Source organism: Artemia sp. Qi Xiang Cuo, chromosome 21 (assembly GCF_049724085.1).
Source record: "Artemia sp. Qi Xiang Cuo chromosome 21, ASM4972408v1, whole genome shotgun sequence".
In the NCBI taxonomy this organism is placed as follows: domain Eukaryota; kingdom Metazoa; phylum Arthropoda; class Branchiopoda; order Anostraca; family Artemiidae; genus Artemia; species Artemia sp. Qi Xiang Cuo.
The window spans coordinates 34573494-34592851 of record NC_142814.1 but is presented as its reverse complement, the minus strand read 5'-3'; the positions used below and the strand labels follow the sequence as shown (position 1 = coordinate 34592851).

The 19358-nt window shown below is 35.2% G+C and overlaps 2 protein-coding genes across 3 annotated transcripts in view; one reads left to right on the top strand and one right to left on the bottom strand.

Annotated features, from left to right (window-relative positions):
* The window catches only part of LOC148939475 (zinc finger matrin-type protein 2-like), a 43056-nt gene extending 23698 nt beyond the window's left edge, over positions 1–19358 (top strand). The window contains exons 3-4 of one of the 2 annotated variants that reach the window (XM_089106977.1): positions 3467–3692; positions 18841–19358. In XM_089106977.1, coding sequence (XP_088963103.1) covers positions 3629–3692; positions 18841–19118 — 342 coding nt within the window. In that variant the 5' untranslated portion in view covers positions 3467–3628 and the 3' untranslated portion in view covers positions 19119–19358. The remainder of the gene's footprint in view (positions 1–3466; positions 3693–18840) is intronic. The other variant, XM_089106976.1, reaches the window with a different exon arrangement.
* On the bottom strand, positions 9331–14870 carry LOC148939476 (zinc finger matrin-type protein 2-like). Its single transcript, XM_089107226.1, has 4 exons — positions 14853–14870; positions 13903–14135; positions 11463–11536; positions 9331–9686 (listed from the first exon to the last, which is right to left on the bottom strand). The coding sequence occupies exons 1-4, from the start codon at positions 14868–14870 to the stop codon at positions 9331–9333; spliced, it is 681 nt and encodes a 226-aa protein (XP_088963352.1).

Genomic DNA, 19358 nt, shown 5'->3' with positions numbered 1-19358 from the left:
CAAACCGATAGTCCGAAAATCAAGTCCAAAATAGAGCAAAATCAACACCAATAAGTATAAGTCAACAATGAACAATGAACGAATTGCCTAACTTAGCGCCCTTATCCTGAGGATTGTGGGGAGGTTGATATCCCCAAAGACATTATTACTGGACCTTTCAACAAGGCAGAACAAATTAGATCTGTTAAAATTTCGATCTGATAGGTTTTGGGAAATAAGAGGCTTGGTGAAGGGGGGGGGGGGGGAGGGCTGATTGCCTTCCATTTATTTTTGACTCTTAAAAAGGGCACTAAAACTTCCGACTTCCAATCAAATGATCTCCATCCGATCCAAAGTTTACACAGCTAACCGTTCTATGAAAACCTTATATGCCCTGGGCATGACTTACAACCCTTGCCTATGGGATCTGGGGAATTGTGTTCACACTAAAGACTAATTATATGATTTATGGACTATGGCTGTCTCACAGTTTCAATTGAATACGTTTCAGAAAAAAAGGATGTCAAGGAGGGGGGGGGGGCTAGCTGCTCTCTATCATGTTTGGATCTTAAAAGGGAACTAGAACTATGTATTTTCAATCAAATTAGCCTCTTCTAAAGTTCACACGACAAACCCTTCCATAAAACCTTATGTGCCCCTGGGGTATAATTTAAAACTCTTACCCCCAGACTCTGGGGGAATCTGTAAATCCCAAAGGCCTAAATATATGATCTTTTGACTATTTTTGTACAAATGGAATCTCAAAATTTCTATTGGATGCATTTGCGGAAAATATGACTTAGGGGGAGGGGGCTGCCCTCCGATCACTTTGACTCATAAAAAGAGCACAAAAACGTGTGACTTGCAATCAAATGAATCCCCTCCGGAGTTTTTACGAAAAAAATCATATAAACATTATATACCCTCGGGACATAACGCACAACCCTTGCGTTGAGGGCTGTTGGGGGGTTGTCATCCCCAAAGACATAATCTCTTGACCTTCCAACCACGCTCAACAAAATGGCTATCTTGAAATTTCGATTAGATGTCATTTGGGAATTTATGGGCGTGGGGGGCTTGTTGCCCTCCATTCACTTTTGACTAGTGAAAAAGGGCACCACCCCTTTCAATTTCCAATAGAGTGAGCTTTTTTCGAAGTTTCTAAGACAACAAATAACCATTTTGGGTAACAAGTTGGAACTTTCAGAAAATGCTTAAAGGGCAAAATCGTCTCACCAAAAGGCAATATATGCACACTACTGCGAATACTACTGTTAGGTTAAGAGCATTGAAATAAACATTTTATATGAAGATAAAGGTTATCAAAAGGACATATCAGCAATGTCAGAGCAATGACTAATTGTATTGAGTTGAAGCTTCTAGGACTTGTTGAAAAAACTCAAAGTTTTTCCTTTTTTTACTTTCATAAATAAAAAATTCTCAAAACTTTAAGGAATAAATATAAGTATATGTCATTTAAACTGACAATCCAAGGTTATTTGTTTATTGTTTTTTTTTCAGTAAAGCGCAAACTGTGTTCTGGTCTTGAGAAGGCAAGGGGTTTATCAGCCATACTCATGTTAATTTCTGCTCGTTTTGAGTTAGACTCGGCTATTTATTGTACTTTCTGTTCGTTTCGAGTTTCATTTATTTTTTGATAGTGGTTTATGGTAGTTTTACGCTTGGAAGATTATTTGACTTTATTTCTGCTAATTTTTGGCTAAATTGAGCTCTTCCCTTTTCTATGAAAAAATTGTTTTGTGAATTCCGGATGAAAAACTTCGGAGGGGACTCATAAATCAGCCCCCTCCGAAGTTTATACCATCACCCTTTTTATATGAGCTTTATATGCCCCCAGAGCACACCTTACATCCCTTGCCCTGAGGGCTGTGGGGGGTTGTCTTCCTTAAAGACATAATTTCCGGATCTTTCATTTACGTTGAACAAAATGGCTATCTCAAAGTTTTGATTGGATGTGTTTGGGTAAATTTTGGGCATGGGAGAGGGGTTAGATGCCCTCCAATCACTTTCGACTACTGAAAAGGGCACTAGTGCTTTCAGTTTCCAATCGAATTAGCCTTTTTTTGACTTTCTACGGCAAATCCTTTGATAATAAGTTCCCTGGTCTAGGACAAAAAAAATCCTTCTCTCCACATTGCTCTTTACTTAAGCTTGCGCTGCCTATGATACTCAGACGCTACGCCCAATGAGACTTTTGGACCCCGTTTGCCATCCTATCAATGATTCTTGCTAGTAAAATATCCAAGAAACTCGCTCCTTTCTTATAGATTGTTTCATAGTTCAATGAATGTATCCGTTGGTAAACATAGTTGGTATCATTGACGCCAGTAACGTTTGCACGGGCTTTGTTTTCATCAATTGATTTTTAATTTCCTTGCTGATAATGTCTACTAGTGTCTTTTTATTTTACTTGTTGTTTCAATGTCTATTACCACATTATTTTTACATAGTTTGCAGTTTCGGCACCTAGAAAAGATATGTTGCATGATAATGTTACGATGGTATACCTGTCTTCTGTTTAACTTTTGTTGACTGGTAATAGTAGGAGGAGGGTTAAAAGCTTTATCAAGTGGTAACATGTTACCAGCAGCAGTAGCAAGAAGTTGGCCTTCGTCATCAACTAAAAGTCTTAGATTTGCATTCTCTTTGATCATTAACATCTCTGGAAACGTCACTCTCGCATATCCACCTCTATAGCACTTGAATTTTCTCGGTACTCCTAAGAAATTTAACTCTTCACTGTCATGACAATGCACGCATAAATACCCAATAATGTTACTATTAGCACTTGTTTCATAATTGAAATATTTGTCTTTCTCGGCATTAAATGCTACTACAAGGCTATCATATATACACGCCTTCTTGGAATATTTCATCTTCACTTCGAAGACGAAGAAAGTGTAGATCCTAGATCATGTTCATCTTATTAGCTTTTTATTCATCTTATTAGCTTTTATTCATCTTATTAGCATCTTATTAGGAATAATTAGCTTTATAGTCACAGAATCCTCAATTTTCATTTACCAACAATGTTTGTGGATACGAGCAGTTATACCTATTAATATTCATGTAGTGTTATTTTTGCCAAATATTTATCTACCTATAGATTATTCCTCTGGAAATAGCAATGGGACAAATTACTAACCTGATGAGTGAAGTTAGTCCGGATGGGAACACCCATGATTGGGAATCTTTGTTCGTGGGAAAAATAATGCCCCGTTCGAAAATTTCATTTATCGAGTCGTGTTCACCAATCATAAGGAGTTTCACGATCCGATAAGGAGTAAATTTCCCTTTATATTTATTTTGATCAATAACTTTGCACTTGTGTAAAGAAGATGCCAATTGGAGGAATAGTTCGTATTTTATAATGTTTATGAGAGTCAGATTATAAATTCAATTGAAAAAGATGCAAAATTAGGTTTTTTTTTCTCCCTTGGACTGATTGCTTTTCTTCCCTTTTCAGGACCATGGGTAATGTACATCGCCGTTTACAGCACACAAACCACGGCAACGTCTGCCAAGAAGAAACTCCACAATATAGATTGTTTTTATTTGACTGCCCTGGCCAGAGACTGCACGTCAGATTTAATTCTTAGTGTTCGTTTTCTTAGAAGCGCGGCAGCGTATGCAAAGAAAAAACTACACGGTATGGATTGTTGGTTATTTGACTGCCCTGGCCAAAGACCATGGTAAAAAGAATTACTTTGTCTCCTCCCCAACGTCGCATTCGAAGAAGTCTTTTCTTTGAAAATTGCGAGGTTTTTCTCTATTTTAGATGCATATAATCAGACCTAAGGGGGTTAAACAATTTATGGTGTTGAGACGGGGGCTAAAGTTTCAACTGCTTTCTAGCACAATCTATTGTCTATAGATACAGTTCAATAGTTAATTCCATTTTTAATCACAATTTGTTGGGTTCGAACGGTATAGTTCTAACATAAAAGTCACTTTTCACATTAAGAAACCTTGCTATTTCCTGGCAACCAGGTCTTCCTGAGACGGAGGGGTCTTTTCCTGCGACAATTAGGATGGAGGAATAGCCTGGGTTAAGAAATGTCCATTCACTTGTGACACATAGTCAAAGTATTGGGGTAATAATTTTTTTTTTTTGAAAGGAATGGTGGTTGAGGCTTCTTTTGAACCATCTATTGGCTCTGGATTTGGTCAAACTGTTGATTTTATTTTTTGTTCTCCTTTTTTAATAAGTGCTGTGTTCCCTTTGCAGTTTTGGTAAGCGATTTTTTGGTTTTCATAGGGTGTTGATTATTGGCAGTGCAATTGAGCTGCCAAAGTAAAGAACGACGTTGGCAGAATGTATTATTTATTTTTTGGTTTGTTTTTCACCAGGGCACTTCGTATAGAAGGAGTTGTTATAGAAACTTCGAAAGGGGCTTATTCTTTTGGAAATTGAGAGGGCTAGTGCTCTTTTTAATTGTTGAAAGAAATTGGAGGACAAACAGCCCCCCCCCGCCCGTCATTTCCCCAAACATATCTAATCAAAATTTTGAGATAGCTTTTTCGTTCAAGGGGGGTGAAGGATGCGGAAATTATGTCTTTGAGGATGATAACTCTCCCCCTCCCTCAAAACCCTCAGGGTAAGGGTTGTAAGTTATGTTATAGGGGCATACAAAGTTTTTATATGGTGGTCGTATAAACCTCGGAGGGGGCTCATTGGAATCCTTTTTTAAGAGTCAAAGTAATTGGAGGGCAACCCTTCCCCCCATGCAAGTCGTCTTTTCCAAAAATGCATTCAGTAGATAATTTGAGATAGCCATTTTATTCAAAACAGTCCAAATATAATATAGAAATGTTTTTGGAATTGAAACAAATCCCCAGAGCCTGAAAGCAAGGTTTGCAAGTAATACCCAGGGGACATTTAAGGTTTATATGGAATGGATGGTTGTATAAACTATAGAGGAGGCTCATTTGGTAAAAAATTAAAAATTCTAGTTTCCTTTTAAGATCCAAAAGTGATAGGAGGCAGCTAGCCCTCCTACCACCGACTACCACTATTTGTTCACAAAACACATCTGATTGAAGTTCTAAGATAGTAATTTTGTTTAAAATAGTCCAAAGAGCATATATCAGTGCCTCCAGCGTTAACATAGGCCCCTAGAGCCCTGGGGCAAGGGTTGTAAGCTATGCCCTGGGGGCATATAAGGTTTCTACGGAATGGGCGGTCGTATAAACCAGATGGCGTTATTTAAATGGAAATTGGAATTTTTACGTGCCTTTTTTTAATAGTCAAAAGTGATTTGTGAGCAACCAGCCCCCCCCCCCCAACCAAGCGTTTCCCCAAACACATCCAATCAAAATTTTGAGATATAAATTTTATTCATCGTAGTTGAAAAGTCCAGAAATCATGTCTCTGAGGATGGTAAACCCCCCCCCTGGCTCCCAGATCTGGGTTAGAAGTTATGCCCTGGGGGCATATAAGGTTATATTAGAAAGGTTGGCCGTAAATACTTCGGAGGGGGCTCATTGGAGTGTTAATTAGCAGCTCTAGTGCCCTTTTTAGCATTCAAAATGATCTTAGGGCAACTACCTCTTCCCCACTCCCCACGCGTCGTGTTTTCCTGAAATGTGTCCAATATAAATTTTTAGATAGCCTTTTTATTCAAAATAGTCCAAAGGTAATATAAATAGGCTTTTGCGATTGGTACAAACCAACAGAGCCAGGGAGCAAGGGTTGTAAGCTATTCCCTAGGGATATTTAAGGTTTCTATCGAAAGGATGGTTGTATAAACTTTAGAGGTGGCTAATTTGGTTAAAAATTGAAATTCATAGTTCCCTTTTTAGAGTCAAAAGAAATGGAGAACAACTAGACCACCTTTCACCCCTCCTCTTCACCAAATGTATCAGATCGAAATTGTGAGATAACCATTTGGTTAAAAAAGTCCAAGAAACATATAACAATGCATAAAACCAGGTTTGCCCCCCCCTCCAGAACCCCTGTGCAAGGGCTGTAAGGTATGCCCTGGGGTCATATAAGGTCCTTATGGAATGGGAGAGCGTATCAACTTCAGATGGGGCTCATTTGATTTGAAATTGGAAGTTAGAGTGCTCTTTTTAAGAGTCAAAAGTGATTTGAGATCAACAAGCCCCCCCTCCCCACGGCTATCATTCCCAAAACAAACAACTAAGCCTAGCTTTGAGATATCTATAATTTTTAATCATCGTTGAAAGGCTCAATAATTATTCGTTTGCCCTTTAGGCCTCAGGGCACGGGCTGTAGGTTAGACAATTTTTTCATTATTTTCATACTGTGTATGCTATATAGGAAAGGTATGCATGTTTATCTTCCTCTTCCCAAAATACGAAGGGCAATAAGGCGAGTCTTTTAAGAAATTTAATAAAAAAACAAGTAGTTTTAACTGAAAGTAAGGAGCGACATTAAAACTTAAAACGAGCTAAAATTATTCCGTATATGAAAGGGGCTGTCCCATCCTGAACGCCTCGGTTTTTACGCTAAAGTTTTTTATTGCTTAAAATAAAAGTTATGAGACAGAGTCAAACTTTCAAACAGTTCGTGGTAACGAACTGTAAGTAAGGAGCGACCCGGCTCAATGGTAACCAAAACTTTAGGAAACGGGATTTTGATACCAATAGATACATCAAAAGAATCAGATTTCAATTATATAACTTTCATCAAGTTTAGTGCTACCCATTAAAAGTTACGTGCCTGAGAAAATTTGACTGATTTTCAAAAAAAGGGGGAAAGGCCCCTAAAAGCTATAGAACATTAATGAAAATCAAACCATCATATTCAGCGTATCAGAGAACCCTAGAGGTTTCAAGCTTCTATCTACAAAAATGTGGAATTTTGCATTTTCTGCCCGAAGAAAGATCACGGATGCGTATTTATTTGTTTTTTTTTCCACTGGGGTGATTGTATTAACCCAGGACTCCTAGAATATTATGGGTGGACTCATTGGAACGAAAATCAAAAGTTCTAGTGCCATTTTTAAGTGACCAAAAAAAATGGAGGGCAACTAGGCCCCCTCCAACGCACATTTTTTTCCCAAAGTCATCAGATCAAAATTTTGAGATAGCCATTTTGTTCAGCATGGTTGAGAATATGATAACTAAGTATTTAAGGATGACTTAATTCCCCGAAGTCCTCGGGGGGAGGGCTGCATGTTATGAAATTTACCCATTGTTAACATATGGTATTGGTTATTGGGAAGTATACAGATGTTTTCAGGGGGGATTTTTTCTGGTAGTGGGGGATTGGGGTGGGTTGGGGGTTATGTGGGAAGATCTTTCCATGAAGGAACTTTCATAGGGGAAGGGACATTGCTATGAAGGGGGCGCCAGATTTGCCAGCATTCTTTAAAAAAAAGACCAGAAATCAAATAAAAAAAAAAAGTTTTTTAACTGAAAGTAAGGAGCAACATCACAACTTAAAACGAACAGAAAATATTACGTATATGATTGGGTTCACCCCCAAGTCAATACCCCGCTCTTTAAGCCAAAGATGTTTTAGTATTTTCATAAGAGCTATTAATTCTAGTTAACGGCCTTTGTGATTAAGGGTAATTTTTAAAGAACAAAATTTGAAATTTTTCTTAAAGAGCAAGGTATCGACTAGGGGGTGAATTCCCTAATATACGTATTAAGAATATATGAATATAGAAGTTCGTTACGTAAGTTAATTCGTAAGTTACGTATATTTATTGCTAATAAAAACGTTCGTAAATAAAATTAAACAAGTTTCGAGAAAGCCATTTGACCAAATAAAAGTAAAATTAATATGAAAATTTTGTTGTAATTATTCATATACGGTAAGCCAAAATCAAAACCTGTACTAATTAAAAAACGTTCAAAAATTAAACAAAAAAAAAAAATTTTTTTTACCTGATAGTAAGGCGCAACATTGAAATTTAAAAAGAAAAGAAATTATTCCATATATGAAAGGGAATGTCCCCTCCTCAACGCTTCACACTTTACGTTAAAGTTTGACTTTCTCACAACTCTATTTTTTAAACAATAAAAAAATTCAACGTAAAGAGCGAGGCATTGAGGATACAGAAAAGCAAATTAATATGCAAATTTTGTTTTACTTATTCAGTGACGGTAAGCCAAAATAAAAGCTGCATTAACTAAAAAACGATCAAAAATTAAATAAAAAAACAAGTTTTTTTAACTAAAAGTAAGGAGTGACATTAATACTTAAAACAAACAGAAATTTTTTCCGTATATGAAAGGGGCTGTCCTCTCCTCAATGCTAAGGTTTTTATTATTTAAAATAAAAAAGTTGTGAGACAGAGTCAAGCTTTAGCGTAAAGAGCGAGGTGTTGAGGAGGGGACAGCCCCTTTCATATACGGAATAATTTCTGTTAGTTTTAAGTTTTAATGTCGATCCTTACTTTCTGTTAAAAAAACTTGTTTTTTTTATTTAATTCTAATAACGGGTTTCACGCTCGTAATTTTGAATGGATTTTGAAAGATTTAATTCGTTGTACTAAACTTTTAATATACTTAATTTATTGAAATATCACTTGTGATTTTTTTTTAAATTTATTTGTTTGTGGGCTCGTCAATTTATATTAATAAATAGCTTAATATCGGCGGGCCACATAAAGCCGAAACAAAAATCATAGGCAGCGCAATAGCGCTGTCTAAGTAAAGATAAGGGATATAAGTTAAACCATTACCATAGATTGTCTAACATTATATTGCAACACATTCCCCACATTTAAATTGCTATCGTATTTCAAATTTGAAAGTATTCAAAAAAGTTAAAATTATTGTCTTGTCCTTCGGGTATTGTTTGATAAGGAATATCTAGAGAATATGAACATATCTTGGCATCATTGCGGCAGAAACCTTAAATTAATTAAACATTGCCAGGGATTCCAATTGGAGGGGAAAACTGACTCCTAGAGTTTGAAAATTACCTGTCCCTTTGTATCTTTGTTTAAAAAAAAGAATTCTATTAGAATTACGCAAAAGTTTTTCTTGTGCAATTCAGGGTGTTGGAGGTAAACATTCCCGGAGGAGGTTGCACTGAATATCATTTTTCTGTCTACAATTCCCTTCACAAGCAAAGCTTGGTTACCTATGCTGAATGATAAAACTGATAATAATTAGTTGTGGCAAATATTGGAGTTATTCTCTACTAATTAGGCAGCACAGCTGGTTTTGATTTCAGGCAAATATTGATTCTCTACTGTATAATAGTCCTAAAATATTATAAAACTGTGGTAACTTCATTTATTTTAAAAGAAAGATACATAACACATACTATAGTTTAAAAAATACCGGCACGAAGCACTAAAAAACGTAGAGTGTAAACCTTTCTCACAATGCCATATCGGCTGATTATTACCCAAAATGTGAAACAAATAAATAGAGAAATATAGGCAAAGCTGTTTGACATAGTTTCGAATCACAACGCAGCCATTCTCTTTTAATAGAACAAAATCCACTGAAACCCATGAGTGCTGATATCTCCTCAAAATCCTTACTCGGTTGTCCGTCATCGGTTCGTCTTTTCTTCTTTCTCATTCGAGACAATGTTCTCTGTCTAGCTTCATCGTGCTTCACTTCTGCTAATCTTGCTTCTAAATCATATTCTTTGCTCTTATCTTCTTTTTTCTTTTTCACAATATCCATTCGTTGCTTTACCTCATCTGAGGTTGATCTTTCTAAGCGCATTGACATGCCCAAATTCTTTTGATCTATAAAAAAAACTAATGATTAATAAGGAACATAATACTACTACTACTAACAAGTCCCTGCAATACCATACCGCCTGAGGCCAGCCCATCTACGCACGCTCCTCCTTAATCCAAAGCCTCCCTCTTTACACTCTTCCAAGTAGTTCCAGTTTTCCATAAATTTTTCCACACGACCTCCTCCTAGGTATGTGTCCGAGTATGTATTGATACAATCTTAATTTCACTATTACCAATTGGTTTTTTATTATTAAGCTAAATGAACAATGGGTGAAACACCCATTGAAAGGTATAAAATCTTGTAGAAAATCAAACCATCACATTCAGCGTATCAGAAAACCCTACTATAGAGGTAGGGTTTCTAGCTCCTATCTTCAAAAATGTGGAATTTTGTGTTTTTTGCCATAAGACCTGCCAGAAGACCCCACATAACCCCCAACCCAACCACCCCCTACTACCAGAAAAAATCCCCCCTAAAAACGTCTGTATACTTCCTAATAACCAATACTATATGTTAACATTGGGCAAAGTTCATAGCTCTTAGCCCTCCCTCCGGGGACTTCGGGGGATTAAGTCATCCTAAAGGATAAATTTATCATATTTTAAACCATGTTGAACAAAATGGCTATCTCAAAAGTTTTATCAGGTGAGTTTGGGAAAAAAATGAGCGTTGGAGGGGGCTTAGTTGCCCTCCATTTTTGGTCACTTAAAAAGGGCACTAGAACTTTTATTTTCCGTTCTAATTAGCCCTCCCACGATATTCTAGGACCACTGGGTCGATACGGTCACCCCTGGAAAAAAAATAAGTAAATAAAAATAAGAATAAACACGCATCTGTGATCTTTCTTCTCGCAAAAAAATGCAAAACTCCACATTTTTGTACATAGGAGCTTGAAACCTCTACAGTAGAGTTCTCTGATACGCTGAATATGATGGTGTGATTTTCATCAAGGTTCTATAATTTGTAGGGGGTATTTCTCCCTTTTTTTCGAAAATCAGCCAAATTTTCTCAGGCGCGTAACTTTTGATGGGTAGGACTAAACTTGATGAAAGTTATATAAACCCGTTTTCTAGTGTTTCAGTTACCATTGAGCTGGGTCGCTCCTTACTTACAGTTCATTACCACGAACTGTTTGATTGAGATTGAACATCAACAGCATTATCTACATTTACCCCCGGGATCAAATATTATATTTATAATAACGGATTTTTGAAGGAGAACCGATAATCATGTTTAACTCCTTTCCACCAAGAAAAGAAATTTAATTTCTATTATGCCCTTAGTCTCATTCTATTAGTTTTTATTTCTTTTGAATTCACGAGATAAAAATAATTCCATATACTCGTTAATAGATGTTTATAAAAGAAAAAAAAGTTAAAAGTAAATATTCTAAATTCTAACCATTTACTAAGGACCACAAACTTTAAATTAAGTGGATGACGGAACTTACGCAAGAGAATAGCTATTTGGGACTCAGTTTGGTAGTACAATATTTGATATCAAATACAGTACAAAAAACCAGCAATCCATAAAAAAACTAACTTTGCATGAGTGTGCAACTAATCAAGGGCAGAAAAATATGTGAACATAGAATTAAATAAATCAATCAAAAGGTGAAAAGAAAACTAAAATATATTAATTATTCCCATACAATCATTTTGAAATTGTACTTTGGCTAGATCCTTTCGAATCATGGGGGTGAAACAAATTTGATGGTTTTCCAAACGTCAAAAATCAAACAAATATATATTACAACTTCAAAATGTAAATACACTTACGCTTCTTGCCATTGATGTGATCCAGAAAATTGATAGAATCCTTCACGCTGCAATCACAGACGTTACAATAACATCTAAAAGAAATAGTTAAAAAGAAACTTGGCTGAACAGCAAAAGTAATAGAAAATCATAGTGCAAAAAAAAAATGTTGGGTCACAAACACAGATTCATACTTGAATTATTCTTTTAGCCATCATTTTTAAAATAGCATAAAATAGACCATCCTGAATCAATATAAATTTTGAGCGATAGGAGTTTGAAATTACCAAGTTGCGTGTAATGACAGCAATTGTTGTGTCTTGAAACAAGGCTTCACAAAAAAGAGATATCTACCAACACTGCAGATCGCACACAAAAAAGGCAAACGAAAAAAAAAACTAATTTCAGAATTATTCTATTGGCCATGAAGACATTTAATGCAGGAACTACAAAATATGTCCATGAATACGCCTAATTCATAAGGACTTTATAAGGCTCTCAATAGTACCTCACCGACCAATATGTTGGTAACTTTTAGAATAAAATGCAAATTCTCTAACATCTCAATTTTTAATTAAGAGCTACTTTTTCCTGATTTAACAAAAATAAAAAAATATCACGAGTCAGTTTCAATCAGTTCATGAATATCATGAGTCAGTCTTAGTCAGTTCATTTTAAATTTCAACTTAAACACTCTTGCTTTTATCAGATAAACTTTGTTTTTTTTAAGGAAAATAACCAAAGCCATTTCCTAAATATGGCAAATCTCATCTTAGGACGTAGTTCCGTTATAACTAATCTCTAGGCAAGCGCTTGCCCTTTTAGTTTGAACAAGTAATTGAAGCAGTTACCCTAGCATTTACAACTGCTTACGTTATTATACAATATTTATATTAATATTATTCTTTTATTTTTTTTTGCCCTTGAGTCCGATATCAATTATTGTTAATAGCAAAAAATTAGACGATATGTAAAGCCTTTTACTTAATTAATTTAAAAAAAATGTTTCCACAAAATAAGTTTTTCAAAGAAACATACTTTACCCCACATTCATTAAGCTTAATGTAATTCATTTTTGTAATTTTTGGCATTCAATAGGCAAATGCAAATATTTGAATGACATTCGAAAGCACTTATTGAAACCTATTAAATTAATTAGTTGCTTATTGCACTTCCAAGCTCAATAAGTTTTGATTCTTTCTGCTTACGTTATTATACAACATTTATATTAATAATATTCGTTTAATTTTTTTTTGCCTTTGAGTCCGATATCAATTATTGTTAATAGCAAAAAATTAGACGATATGTAAAGCCTTTTACTTAATTAATTAAAAGAAAAATTTTTCCAAAAAATAAATTTTTCAAAGAAACCTACTTTACCCCACATTCATTAAGCTTAATGTAATTGATTTTTGTAATTTTTGGTATTCAATAGGCAAATGCAAATATTTGAATGACATTCGAAAGCACTTATTGAAACCTATTAAATTAATTATTTGCTTATTGCACTTCCAAGCTTAATTAGTTTTGATTCTTTCTGTCCCAGATAAAAAATATTTAGTGTATTAGTCTATCTAGACAAGTTAAAAATCATTCCTTTTAGAACCTTTCTTAAATGGCGCATGGAGGCACAAGATCTATAACTCCAAAGATTTTTTCCATTTTTGATAATAATTTTTGTAAAACACGAACAACATAGGCGTATAGAGGGGAAAAGGTAGGCCGCTAAACTTAATAATTTTGACAATTTCATATTAACTCACGTAAAGAAATTTTTGCTGTCCAGGCGGTATTATTTAGAGCACAATAATTGCGATTATACACAAACTAATTGCTATTACAAAAAACTATATTGAGCACATGGCAGGTCTCATCACCTTTTATTTTACCAGAATCGACACAGTGACTTGGGGGGGTGGGGGCTACATTGAACGCAGGGTTTAAAAATAAAAGGAGTATTATTTTTGTATTTTAAATATTTTCACTATTATACAACATTATGTTGGCATTTATACGAGATGAAATTGACATTATTTAGTTTTATTTATTTGGATAACATTTCTAGAACCTTTTTGTCAAAACCATGACATGTCTTCTGTTTAATAGAAACGGAAAAAAAAAACAAATTTTAAAAAGAAAACCTGATTATCAGCTATTTCTGTTACTATTGAACGGTAGTATTAATGTCTTTTATTATATGATTTACTATGTATTTTATTTTCGAGAAAAGACAGAGAAACTTCGAGAGATCCGTTTACGTGTTAATTTTTATTTAGCTTATAAGCTTGCAAGAAAAGTGCCTTGAAATGTAGCTGTAATAGGGCTTTTAACATTTAGAGATATTAGGCAGAAAATTTCTCAAATTGCCTTATAAATGTTCTAAGTTCATAATTAAATGCTAAAAAAAAAAAAAAATAGCATTGAAGTTTTAAAATTTATACTTAAAAAAAAAAACAATTACCCTCCAGACTGAGACTGTGGAGTTGTTTTCGTGACAATTTTAGTTTTCCCTAGTTTTGACTCGAGTTCCACTTTATAGTTCCTTTTCTTCAGGAATTCTCTCTTTACAAGATGATACTTTCTTTTTCCATCTTCTTTTTCGTCTGAAAATTTTATGATCTCCTTGTACGTTTCTTCTGCTTTTTTTTCATATTGGTCGCAGTCCCAGGTACGGCGAACACCAGGAATTTGAGCCTAGAAAATACACATTCAGTATAAAAAGACTGATCTTAAGCTTAATAATAAAGCGTGACATGCCTAGCAATAAAATCTGTAGTATCATAAAAGCAGCCCATGCTATAAGAGCTAGTTATGTGAACTTTTCATAAAGAGGGCCCATTTTTTAACCAGGACTAATCCTCATTGATTAAATGGTACACGTTTGAATTATAGACACATAATTTCTATAATTTTGTTGCAAAACATTGAAGCTCATGGTAAAAAAAGGACATAGGACTTACTTAAGTGGAGCAGTGGGTTATTAATTTTTATAGATTATAAATTTGAAGGAAACAGGTAGGATTTGAATTCACAAAAGCCTAAGTTAGTGAAAAAGTTACACAAGAAAAGAAAAGTCCAGTGACGAAAATACATTTTTTTTTTATTGTTAGGATGAGGGTTAAGGGTGAAGATAAATATCTACTTTCTCAGGCCCAGGACTTTTCCACATTGCACCAAAAAATTGTGGAAAAACAAAACTAGATGTGTACTTTGTGATATTCAGATAAATTTTGTATTTAAATTTTCATTCCGGCTGTTTGCAAGCTTATACAGTGTGTATACATCATTTTCCATTGCAAATTATTTTAGTTAAATTTAGTTACAAAAGGTTTGCACATATACAATTTAAACATACAAAAGTTCAGTCTAAATGCATCGGATAACCCTCTTAATTTAGCCTAAGACACTTACTGCAATACAGTTTTCCATTTTTTTCTTCTCTTTTTTTTTAAAGTTATTCATATATGTTGCATATACCACTATAAAAACTTGACTGAATCAAGGCAATGATAGTTTTTCCACTTATCTAGTTTTAAAATACTAAGTTTTAATTAATCAAAAGTAACCCAAGAGACTTATGTTTCATTACAAATTCAAATAATATCATTAACATTTTGATGCCCCACAAATTTTTTATTCAAATGACCCAATAATTTGCTATTTCCGGGACACAGTCGATTTAGATTATCAGTGTGCACTAGTATATTCAATTCTGTAAATAATAAATATTTCGCTCTATTACTTTTTCTTTAAAAATAAAACAAAAAATATTTGTATATTGCAGGAGGAACCAAAGGAAAATACTCTGTCTGAACCAAGTGCTGCAAAACCTGCTGCTAAGGATCGGGACTTTTTTCTAAATTAAGGGATAACAGCAACCTAGAAAACGAGGGGGATGCAGCAAGAAGAGGGGAGAGCTAAAGAACCAAGGGGGGGGGGGTGAATAATCTGCATTTTGAGGTGGGGAAAGGAATGTTCGCGCCCTAGATTTTAAAGATTATTTCCTTTATAATATTTTAATTAAAAATACCGTTTTTATAATTCCATTGAAAAAAACATTTAAAGTGCAACCCCCTAGATTTTGAAAAAGTATATTTTACGCTCCTCTACCCCTCCATTCTTATTATTCCAGGCAATTAAATAAGTAATAAATGTTTGTGAAAAGTAGCCCAAACAATCATGGAGGGGGAGAAATATTTATTATAATTTGTTTGAATATTTAGCCCAAACATCCATGTATACCACAATATGTGGTTTCTAGAAACTGTTCTTTGTCAGTGTCTGCAGAGAGGGGGGGGGGGGGAGGGAATAGGTCTTCCATCAAAGAAAACATTCCACACACAAGAAATACAAATAAAATCCAGGTACTCCGGAATGCAACCTGGTTCTGTTTTAAAAACACCACACAACCTCAAACTAGTAATATCCCCCTTCCTCAAATTTTAGTAATTATGCTTGAGATGGGAATTGAGTTCCAGTTAAAGGGCTTATGTATACGCGGGGAACTACTCAGTGGTGTAGCTAAATTATTTTTATTAGGGGGGGGGAGCTTCTGAAATAGGTGGTATTAAAGCAGTAATGAAGAAAAGTAACTATTTAAAAAACACGCTACATGGTGTACTAAAAAAATACGCAACACATTATAAGCAATAAATACACGTTAACCAGTACTAAATATTAGCGCTTGGCTTTTGCTAAAATTGTCAGGAATGAGCAGCTACAGGCGAATAGCGTAGACAAGCTTTCGGGTGGGCAAGGTTAAATGTTGCATACACCCAACATTTTTCAGCCGGACTCAACACTGCTATTGCAGTAGATTTTTCCCCTCCACTTCCCCCAACCTCCATACCCAGCACAGGATACTCAATCAAACAGTTCGTGGTAACGAACTGTAAGTAAGGAGCGACCCGGCTCAATGGTAACCGAAACTCTAGAAAACAGGATTTTGATGCCAATATATGCATAAAAAAATCAGATTTTAATGCTGATTTCAAATATATAAGTTTCATCAAGTTTATTCCTACGTATTTAAAGTTAAGTGCCTGAGAAAATTTGGCTGATTTTTGAGAAAAGGGGGAAAGTCCCCCTAAAATCTATTGAACCTTAATGAAAATCACACCATCATGTTCAGCGTATCAGAGAACCATACAGTAGACGTTTCAAGCTCCTATCTAGAAAAATGTGGAATTTTGTATTTTTCGCCAGAAGAAAGATCACGCATGCGTGTTTATTTCTTGTTTTTTTTCCAGGGGTGAACGCATCGATCCAGTGGTCCTAGAATATCATCGGAGGGCTCATTGGAACGGAAATTAAAAGTTCTAGGGCCCTTTTTAAGTGACGAAAAAAAATGGAGGGCAACTAGGTCCCCCGACGCTCTTTTTTTCTCAAAGTCAGCCGATCAAAATTTTGAGATAGCCATTTTGCTCAGCATCCCCGCAGTCCCCAGGGGGAGGGCTGAAAGTTATGAACTTTACCCAATGTTAACATATAGTACTGGTTATTGGGAAATATACAAACGTTTTCAGGGGGTATTTTTTCTTGTAGTGGGGGGGGGGGGGCGTGGGTTTTGGGGGAGGATGAAGGAAATTTTCATCGGGGAAGTGACATTGCTATGAAGGGGACGCCGGATTTCCCAGCATTATTTAAAAAAAAAGATCAGTAATTAAATTAAAAAAAACAAGTTTTTCAACTGAAATTAAGCAGCAACATCAAAAATTAAAACGAACAGAAAAAATAGTAAATGGTTAGGATTTAGAATATTTACTTTTAACTTTTTTTTTCTTTTATAAACATCTTTTAACGAGTATATGGAATTATTTTTATCTCGTGAATTCGAAAGAAATAAAAACTAATAGACTGAGAGTAAGGGGATAATAGAAATTAAATCTCTTTTTTTGGTGGAAAGGAGTTAAATATGATTATTGGTTCTCCTTCAAAAATCCGTTATTATAAATATAATATTTGATCCCGGGAGTAAATGTAGATAATGCTGTTGATTTTTAATCTCAATCAAACAGTTCGTGGTAACGAACTGTAAGTAAGGAGCGACCCGGCCCAATGGTAACCTAAACTCTAGGAAACGGTTTTATATAACTTTCATCAAGTTTAGTCCTACCGATCAAAAGTTACGCGCCTGAGAAAATTTGGCAGATTTTCGAAAAAAGGGGGAAAGACCCTCTACAAGTTATAGAAACTTGATGAAAATCACACCATCGTATTCAGCGTATCAGAGAACTCTACTGTAGAGGTTTCAAGCTCCTATCTACAAAAATGTGGAGTTTTGTATTTTTTGCGAGAAGAAAGATCACGGATGCGTGTTTATTCTTATTTTTATTTTTTTACTTTTTTTCCAGGGGTGATCGTATCGACCCAGTGGTCCTAGAAAATCGTGGGAGGACTCATTGGATCGGAAAGTAAAAGTTCTAGTGCCCTTTTTAAGTGACCAAAAAAAAGGAGGGCAACTAGGCCCTCTCCCACGCTCATTTTTTCCCCAAAGTCACCTGATAAAACTTTTGAGATAGCCATTTTGTTCAACATGGTTGAAAATATGATAGATATATCCTTTAGGATGACTTTATCCCCCGAAGTCCCCGGGGGAGGGCTAAGAGTTATGAACTTTGCCCAATGTTAACATATAGTATGGGCTATTAGGAAGTATACAGACGTTTTTTGGGGGGTTTTTTGCTGGGAGTCGGGGGGGGGGGGGGGGGGGGTTATGTGGGGTCTTCTGGCAAAAAATACGAAATTCCACATTTTTGAAGCTAGGAGCTAGAAACCCTACCTCTATAGTAGGGTTATCTGATACGCTGAATCTGATGGTTTGATTTTCTACAAGATTTTATGCCTTTTAATGGGTTTTTCACCCTTTTTTCGAAAACAAGGCAAATTTTTTCAGGCTCTAAACTTTTGATGGGTAGGATTAAATTTGATCAAACTTATATATTTGAAATCAGTATAAAATCCTATTTTTATGTCGGATTTTTGATGTATCTACTGGTATAAAAATTTGGTTTTTTAGATTTTTGGTTACTATTGAGCCAGGTCGCTCCTTACTTACAGTTAGTTACCATGAACTGTTTGACCAACTATTTAGATCTTTATGCGCGGATTTCTAATCGTCAGCTATGACAAGAGAGAATCTTCTCCTTGTTCATTTAGCTTAATAATAAAAAAACTTATGGGTAATAGGGAAATTAAGATTGTATCAATACATACATAGGAGGAGGTCGTGTGGAAAAATTTATGGAAAACTGGAACTACTTGGAAGAGTGTAAAGAGGGAGGCTTTGGATTAAGGAGGAGCGTGCGTAGATGGGTTGGCCTCAGGCGGTATGGTATTGTTGGGAATTGTTAGTAGTAGTAGTATTATGTTCCTTATTACTCATTAGTTTTTTTTATAGACCAAAAGAATTTGGGCATGTCAATGCGCGTAGAAAGATCAACCTTAGATCAGGTAAAGCAACGAATGGATATTCTGAAAAAGAAAAAAGAAGAAAAGAGCAAGGAATATGATTTAGAAGCAAGACTAGCAGAAGTGAAGGATGATGAAGCTAGACAGAGGACATTGTGTCGAATGAGAAAGAAGAAAAGACGAACTGATGACGGACAACCGGGTAAGGATTTTGATGAGATGTCAGCAATCATGGGTTTCAGTGGATTTGGTTCTATTAAAAGATAACAGCTGCGTTATGATTCGAAACTATGTCAAACAGCTTTGCTTACATTTCTCTATTTATTTGTTTCACATATTGGGTAATAATCAGCCGATGTGGCATTTTGAGAAAGGTGTACGCTCTACGTTCACGCTAAATTTTTTTATTGTTTAAAAAATAGAGTTGTGAGAAAGTCAAACTTTAACGTAAAGAGCGAAGCGTTGAGGAGGGGACAGCCCCTTTCATATACGGAATTATTTCTGTTC